The sequence below is a fragment of the Coregonus clupeaformis genome, unplaced genomic scaffold, assembly GCF_020615455.1.
Source record: "Coregonus clupeaformis isolate EN_2021a unplaced genomic scaffold, ASM2061545v1 scaf2900, whole genome shotgun sequence".
NCBI lineage: Eukaryota > Metazoa > Chordata > Actinopteri > Salmoniformes > Salmonidae > Coregonus > Coregonus clupeaformis.
This window is the reverse complement of record NW_025536354.1, coordinates 21633-30000: the sequence shown is the minus strand read 5'-3', so window position 1 is coordinate 30000 and position 8368 is coordinate 21633. Positions and strand designations below refer to the sequence as shown.

The window sequence follows — 8368 nt, the reverse complement described above, 5'->3', positions numbered from 1 at the left end:
TTCATATCCCCACTTTGTCACGTGGAAGCCACTGCCTTTTATCCTGTTGCCTCGTGAGTGGTGTAGGAAGGAAAATACACTACGTGACTCAAATGTACTACACTTCACATGGACATTTTGAGTCATGTAGCAGACGCTCTTATCCAGAGCCACTTACAGGTAAGTGAGTGCATACATTTTCATACTGGCCCCCGTGGGAAACGAACCCGCAACCCTGGCGTTGCAAGCGCTGTGCTCTACCAACTGAGCTACAGGGGACTATATGGATGATGTGACCTTGACCGGAAATGACCTGTAGGCCAAAAGGGCTACGTTCATATATATATATATATATAATATACATTCATATTATTCAACACCTTTTTATTCTTGCCATCATCATTCTCGTTCACATCATTAGGGTATAGTCCAATGATGGAGCATCCATTCACTCCATCCGTGTCCTACCGATTCAGGAAGTCAACTCAAAATGACTATCTGCTCATTAGACGATAAAAGGAATTTATTTCCAATCAAACCCAACAGACTGCCTTTTTGATTTATTTATTTACACCCTTTGTCAAATGGTGCCATTTTACATTGCCTTCACCTGGAATAGAGCCCGACAAACATGGGTTACTATTCAGCGCGCAAAGACACCAAAAAGGCGCGCTAAACCCCTACGCTGGAACGGGCAGGGGAAATGATACAATGTAGCCGCTCTCCGAGCCGGCGCGCGCCGCCCATTAAACAATGATACAATGTAGCCGCTCTCCGAGGCGGCGCGCGCCGCCCATTAAACAATGATACAATGTAACGCAGCCTACCTACGCATTCATTCGGTGGCGATGGAATTGCTTTTTTTACTGACAGAGTGGGTGGCTCTTAAAAGAGCCTTTGGGTTAGTAGAGCAGTCCAAATGCGCTGTTTACTTGGAGCTGGTGTACTTGGTTACGGCCTTGGTGCCCTCGGACACGGCGTGTTTGGCAAGTTCACCGGGGAGCAGCAGGCGCACCGCGGTCTGGATCTCCCTGGAGGTGATGGTAGAACGCTTGTTGTAGTGGGCCAGGCGAGAGGACTCTCCGGCGATACGCTCGAAGATGTCGTTCACGAAGGAGTTCATGATTCCCATGGCCTTGGAGGAGATGCCGGTGTCGGGGTGGACCTGCTTCAGGACTTTGTACACGTAGATGGCGTAACTCTCCTTCCTGGACTTTCTGCGCTTCTTGCCGCCCTTCCCTGCGGTCTTGGTGACGGCTTTCTTGGAGCCCTTCTTGGGCGCTGACTTTGCTGGCTCGGGCATGATGATGTCTCGTTGCTTCTCAGAAACGAATGAGGGGGTGAAGGGCGCTTACCCGTCTTATGAAGAGGAAGCTAAGCAAAGTCAGCGGCCGTAGACACTCCCCCTGCTTGCTTGCTCCCTCCCTCCCTCCCTCCTCTCTATAGCCTATGCTCTGTGACCGATGGGGAATTGTGTGTTTCAAAAGGGGGGCTTTAATAGGTGTCCAAATGGCACGATTGTTGTGCCAAATAATGCTGGTGATAGAATTGCCCACTTTGGCACCGTCAGACATAGGGCTCCCATTTTGGACTGTGTGTGTGTGTGCGCGCTGTCCCCCTCTTTTCGAGCCACGTCTACCGACTCGTGGTGGCTTTATGTTGTCCAAATTCCACTATTGCTTGACCCAAAATAATAACGTTCTTACACTTTGCCACTGTCAGATATAGGCCTCCCTCTGTGCGCTAAAAGTGGACGGGACATTAGAATCCTCTAATTAATACTCCCTGTCCACTCGAAGTGGCTCATACTTTCTTACTAAATTGCATACTAAACATTTTTTTGTTATATATAACACTACATGGAATGGGCCCATTTTAAGCGGATGTGGGTGGCTCTTAAAAGAGCCTTTGGGTTCGAGTCGGGGTGTTGAGGTTCCGAAGAGAGTGGGTTTAACCGCCGAAACCGTACAGGGTGCGTCCCTGACGTTTCAGAGCGTAGACCACGTCCATGGCGGTAACGGTCTTCCTCTTGGCGTGCTCGGTGTAGGTGACTGCGTCACGGATCACGTTCTCCAGGAACACCTTCAGGACACCGCGGGTCTCCTCGTAGATCAGACCGGAAATACGCTTCACGCCGCCGCGGCGAGCCAGACGGCGGATAGCGGGTTTGGTGATTCCCTGGATGTTATCGCGGAGAACTTTGCGGTGACGCTTGGCGCCTCCTTTTCCGAGTCCCTTGCCGCCTTTGCCTCTTCCGGACATGGTGTGTTCGCTAGTTGAGTTCAAGTGAATGAATGACTTCAGCGCCGGTGCGCGGTGCGCTATTATCTGCGTTTGGTCGACCTGATTGAGGCCGGCGGCACAGAAAGCGCGCCTCTGTTATATGTTCGGAGGCGTTGCAAAGGGGAGGGCGCTCGTTCTAGGGGACTAGGGAGGAGCGATTTCAAAGATGACGTGAAAGCAACTAACGTACGCGGGAAACATACTCAAATACTGATATAGGCTATGTGGAACACAAGGCCAAACTGTGACAACTGGGAGATCAGCTAGTACACTGTGTCCCTCTCCTCATATTGTTGTTGTTGTTGTTGTTGTTGTTGCACCTGATTCTACTCATTGAGGACTTGGTAATTTAGGTGACAGGTTGTTCAATCAGCTGTGGCTGTCCAGGCCTACAAGAAAAATGGGTCCTGTTGGGGGTAGCCTACTCTACCGCTGGAGTTGGGAAACACTGAAATGGAAGGGGGACACGCAGTGAGCAAAACTCCTAACCACATAAAAACACAGACACTTGAGATCATTAAGAGCTATAAGGAGTCCATCAACTACCTGGTCAGTCAAGTCATATAGGGGGGATTTCATGGCCACCTGCTGGAGCAGAAGTCATGTTTGCCAACACTGGCCTTAAAATCATTAGGAGCTATAAGGAGTCCATCAACTAACTGGTCAGTCAAGTCATATAGGGAGGGATGTCATGGCCACCTGCTGGAGCACAAGTAATGTTTGCCAACACTGGCCTTAAAATCATTAGGAGCTATAAGGAATAAATCAACTCATCATTCAAGTCATATAGGGAGGGATCTTAGCACCACCTGCTGGATCAGAAGTACCCTTCACCGTAGGCACAAGAGAGCCATCATCTCTCAACCGGTGCAATTTCCATAAGTATGTGGTAATAAAACAAACAACGACAGCTCCTCATATAGGCAGTGGTTTCACACATTTTTCTCCAAGATGTTCAAACGTTCATAGATGACCAGCAGGGTCAAATAATAAGCACAGTGGTTGTAGAGGTTGCAACAGGTCAGTCAGTACATCAGGAGTAAATGTCACTTGTTGTTAGTGTTGTAGTTCCTATTTCTACGGTGTTGCCTACCTGCAGCAATCATGAGTTACCTGCAGTGTTGATTGCAATTACGTAATTTGTCAACTCATAATAACAGATGTTTTGCAAACCGTTGATGTTTAAATAAATGGATTCCCGGTGTCCGGATACCTTTTCTCTTAAGGGATGTGATTGAGTGAATCCAAAGTAAGTTGGTCTAAATACATAATAGGATGAATCATTCAGGTAAAATAACACAATGTCTATTTGAGTCGAATCAATGTAATATAATCCTTTTTACGTCTCTATCATCTTTACTCAATGTATTGGACCACATCAACTCAACTTACTCAAGCTTATCTACTCATAAAAACAAGCAAAAAGATCTACTCAACAATATGACGTGTGCTTTTGTTGACTGTAATAGCTTGAGTACATTCCACAAAGTCATTTTTTACAGTGTATCTAAAGACACGTTTGTTGTGGTGATGCACTTTTTCTTTGACGTTGAACTTGCATTGAACAGACAAATCCATTTCGTTACAACCCTTTTTGTAGTATGACTTAGGAATATTTGTTGATGATCCTAATGTCTATGCGTGAATAGTGATTGGTTGTTGGTGAAATATTGCTGAGAACCCATCATTTCCTGGCCTTTTTTCACTATTGAGCAATTTTGAAACATTTGTTTTGCTATTGGATTCATAATGGTGACCTGGGACAAGTAATTAGTGAAACCAGAGTTCAGCAGTTGCCATTAAAGCGATCGAACCAAGTCATCCTAATAGGCTAGTATTAGCCTAAAGCAGGGTTTCCCAAACTCGGGCCACATTTTGGGAGTTTTTGCCCTAGCACTACACAGCTGATTCAAATAATCAACTCATCATCATCAAGCTGGGAGTATTAGAATCAGTTGTGGAGTGCTAGGGCAAAACGCAAAACGCGCACCCCTTGTGGACCCCAGGACCGCGTTTGGGAAACGCTGGCCTAAAGAGCAAATGCTGAAAGGGAATCACCATGAGGTGCAGTACCCACATTTAACCACAAGATGGCCTCCGTGCTCCATTGTAAAGTTTGGGCCTCTGCATGAGTCTCTCAGCAGCACTGCAACATGGGACTTTCAAAGTAAGTTGGCATGCATGTTTTTTCTGGACTGCATGCAAGGCTATTATTACACACAACTAATAGTGTCAATTATTCATCTGAACACAATTCTTGTTACTATTCGGCCTATATTATCACTCGTTTCTTTTTCCCCTCCTTTGTAAAGCATTTTACTGTGTTACTATATAGTTCAAAGGAAGTGGATGATGCCAGATGGTTGTGTATATACACACACAAACATTGAAGCTAGACTTCAGGCAACTAAAAAGGTGCAATACGTAGCTTTTAGACGTGTTAGTGAACAACATACATGGTGGCTAATGTAGAGGTGCGTGTATACATGGAACAATTGTGCCTTTTTGATGGAAATATGGAGGTGGCTCTTAAAAGAGCCTTTGGGGGATATTCGAGTTCAGGTCATCCTCATTTATGCGCGCTCTCCGCGAATACGGCGGGCCAGCTGGATGTCCTTGGGCATGATGGTCACCCGCTTGGCGTGGATGGCGCACAGGTTGGTGTCCTCGAACAGGCCGACCAGGTAAGCCTCGCTAGCCTCCTGTAGGGCCATCACGGCGGAGCTCTGGAAGCGCAGGTCGGTCTTGAAGTCCTGGGCGATTTCTCGCACCAGGCGCTGGAAGGGCAGTTTGCGGATGAGTAGCTCAGTGGACTTCTGGTAACGACGGATCTCTCTCAGAGCCACGGTGCCGGGCCTGTAACGGTGAGGCTTCTTCACACCGCCGGTGGCCGGGGCACTCTTGCGAGCAGCCTTAGTGGCGAGCTGCTTCCTGGGGGCTTTGCCACCGGTGGATTTGCGAGCGGTTTGCTTGGTTCTGGCCATGGCGCTGCTCTGACAGTCGGGAGTATAGCCTCGAAATGCCTATGTGAAGTTTATAAAGCCGGCAGTGGCGCCTGCTGATTGGACACCATCTCCCCACCACCCCGATTGGCCCGTTTCGCAGGCCTCCTCCGTTGGCCATTGGACGGGAGGCCCGGCCTCTCCAAAACTCAAACTCCCGGTGCGCGCGCAATAGGACGCCGCCGGCCCTTTACGCGCAATAATAGTCGCCAAAGTCAAGAGTGACAGCGACTAGTTACCGGAGTGTAACTCCAGTTCTATGAGTGGAGCGGAGCCCCATAGGGGAGCTATGCTCCTAGTGGTTTACCCTCTGCCCTAGGGCAGAACAGCCTGAAAACAAATTATGCACACACCTACAGCCAATAGGAGTACAGGTGTCCCTATATAAGGAACCCCGTTCCATCAATCTGTCTCCCGAGATATTATCTTCAGCGACTAGAGAGGATCGGCAGGGCCGAAAAGTCCTATGGGGCTCCGCTCCACTCATAGAACTGGAGTTACACTCCGGTAACTAGTCGTTCTATATCGTGGAGCTCCGCCCCATAGGGGAGCTATGCTCCTAGTGGTTTACGGCGGAGCGAAACGCTCCAAAATGTACCCCCTGCCGAGCCTAACACATCCCATTCAAAAATGAGAATAGGTCAAGCCCAGCAATGGCTGCAACCAATTTCCGCAGTACCGCGACTAAGGAACCCCTCAGGGCGTCACAATATACCGCGTCATCGGTTATAGACCCGCCCCCATCTAACTCAATGACAATGTCAATGGCTATTGGGCAGATCATCAGAATAGACGCCGTGCTAATCTGTACCAACAGATAGCCGTGCCTCAAAACACTATCGTCCACTAATGTAATGACATCAGTCACTCTACATTAAGTGTCCAACAAAACGCCTTACTCACTCTATGGAACCCATAGATTAGTAGGCAGGAACAAAATATAAAAGTCCTACTATCTGAAACAGATAGATGACCTCACATTCTGTCAGTTCAATACATGTCTCTATGTACTGACCTTGAGTCAAGAGACATGCCACAGATAGCTTTTCATCCGAAGCGGACCTGATAGAGACCTGTCTATCGTCCTGCTTCTCTTTCCTCTAGCTCAAGATTCTCTTTCAGCTATACTGAGTGCAATCGAGCTTGAAAGGTAAAAAAGCCTATTCTTGACATAACACGTTTTCCTAACCAGGGCGGACCTGATTGGAACCTGTCCAAGGTCCTGCTCTATCCTCTCCTCTTAGCTCAAAATCGCCTTTCAGCTCTGCTGAATGCCGACCGAGCTCAAAGAGTTGGAAAACGTGCTATAATATGTTTCTTCTAATAAAAGCGGATTTATGACCATGGTCACAATCCTGCTTTCTTTCTCTGTTTCCTTCTCAAGATCTCCCTTCAGCCACGCTGAGTACAGATCGAGCCAAAGAGTTAGAAGACATATCCAACAGATAGAAACGAATAAAAGGAGACGGTGTCACCCAAGACGCCGCTCTACCAATATCCACTACCTCTGTACCTCTGAAGAGGGCAGTAGAAGCTGCTACTCCACGAGTGGAGTGCGCTTTAACACCCTGAGGCGGTTGTTGCCCCGCCGCCTCGTACGCCGTCTCAATGCCTTCACAAAGCCAATGAGACAATCGCTGTTTTGAAAGTGGTCTACCCAATGCAGCCGCACCGTGACACACAAACAGCTGAGGCGATGACCTAATCGCTGCTGTGCGCTCAACGTAACACGCCAAAGCGCGTACTGGGCACAAACAATGAATCTTTTTCTCACTCCTCTCCCCCTGGGGAGGGGGATAAAAACCCACAATTCCACGGTCTGTGATCTATATGCACTGTTAATAACCTTCGGCACAAATGCCGGGTTGGGACGTAACACCGCTCTGCTGAAATCGCCATTAATGGCAAGGCAGTCGGGTCTCGTCGACAGTGCACTCAAATCACTGACCCGCTTAGCAGTAGTCAAGGCGAGCAACAGCGCCGTCTTGATAGACAGCATTTTGAAGGGTATTTGATTCAATGGCTCGAACGGCGCCTTACATAGCGCTTCGAGAACCAAAGCCAAATCCCATCGGGGCAGCGTAGCCCTAGTCATTGGCCTGACATAACACGTTTTCCTAACCAAGGCGGACCTGATTGGAACCTGTCCAAGGTCCTGCTCTGTCCTCTCCCTTTAGCTCAAAATCGCCTTTCAGCTCTGCTGAATGCCGACCGAGCTCAAAGAGTTGGAAAAACGTGCCATAATATGTTTCTTCTAATAGAAGCGGATTCATGAACATGGTCACAATCCTGCTTTCTTTCTCTGTTTCCTTCTCAAGATCTCCCTTCAGCCACGCTGAGTACAGATCGAGCCAAAGAGTTAGAAGACATATCCAACAAATAGCAACGAATAAAAGGAGACGGTGTCACCCAAGACGCCGCTCTACAAATATCCATTACCTCTGTACCTCTGAAGAGGGCAGTAGAAGCTGCTACTCCACGAGTGGAGTGCGCTTTAACACCCTGAGGCGATTGTTGCCCCGCCGCCTCGTACGCCGTCTCAATGCCTTCACAAGGCCAATGAGGCAATCGCTGTTTTGAAAGTGGTCTACCCAATGCAGCCGCACCGTGACACACAAACAGCTGAGGCGATGACCTAATCGCTACTGTGCACTCAATGTAACACGCCAAAGCGCGTACTGAGCACAACGGTAGTCAAGGCGAGCAACAGCGCCGTCTTGATAGACAGCATTTTGAGGGGTATTTGATTCAATGGCTCGAACGGCGACTTACATAGCGCTTCGAGAACTAAGGCCAAAACCCATCGGGGCAGCGTAGCTCTAGGCATTAGCCTAAGCCGTTGCATTCCCAATAAAAACGTTTCACCAATGTGTGATTGAACGTTAAACCCTTCATGACCAGCTGAAAATGCCACTGCAACACTCGAATGGTGGATGGCGCTTTCTGCTTATCAGACATAAACTTTCGGCCACGGGCAGTGCGCGAATGCGTCTCTTCCCAATGGCGGATCGTCCTGTTGTCTCAGGGAGAAACTTGACCACAGGGTGGGCTGCCGACATGAGACCCAAAAGTGACATGATCGATAGCGCCGTTACTGTGTAATT

The 8368-nt window shown here is 48.4% G+C and overlaps 3 protein-coding genes across 3 annotated transcripts; all 3 read right to left on the bottom strand.

Moving 5' to 3' along the window:
• Nucleotides 1–527: 527 nt before the first annotated feature.
• On the bottom strand, nucleotides 528–1320 carry LOC123489236 (histone H2B). Its single transcript, XM_045219917.1, has one exon. It carries the CDS (start codon nucleotides 1280–1282, stop codon nucleotides 908–910), a length of 375 nt encoding a protein of 124 aa, XP_045075852.1. The 5' UTR covers nucleotides 1283–1320; the 3' UTR covers nucleotides 528–907.
• Nucleotides 1321–1867: 547 nt separating this feature from the next.
• On the bottom strand, nucleotides 1868–2798 carry LOC123489237 (histone H4). Its single transcript, XM_045219919.1, has one exon. The coding sequence runs from the start codon at nucleotides 2239–2241 to the stop codon at nucleotides 1930–1932; it is 312 nt and encodes a 103-aa protein (XP_045075854.1). The 5' UTR covers nucleotides 2242–2798; the 3' UTR covers nucleotides 1868–1929.
• Nucleotides 2799–4783: 1985 nt separating this feature from the next.
• LOC121555605 (histone H3) lies at nucleotides 4784–5281 on the bottom strand. The gene has a single exon (XM_041869437.2). The coding sequence runs from the start codon at nucleotides 5244–5246 to the stop codon at nucleotides 4836–4838; it is 411 nt and encodes a 136-aa protein (XP_041725371.1). The 5' UTR covers nucleotides 5247–5281; the 3' UTR covers nucleotides 4784–4835.
• Between the last annotated feature and the right edge of the window lie 3087 nt (nucleotides 5282–8368).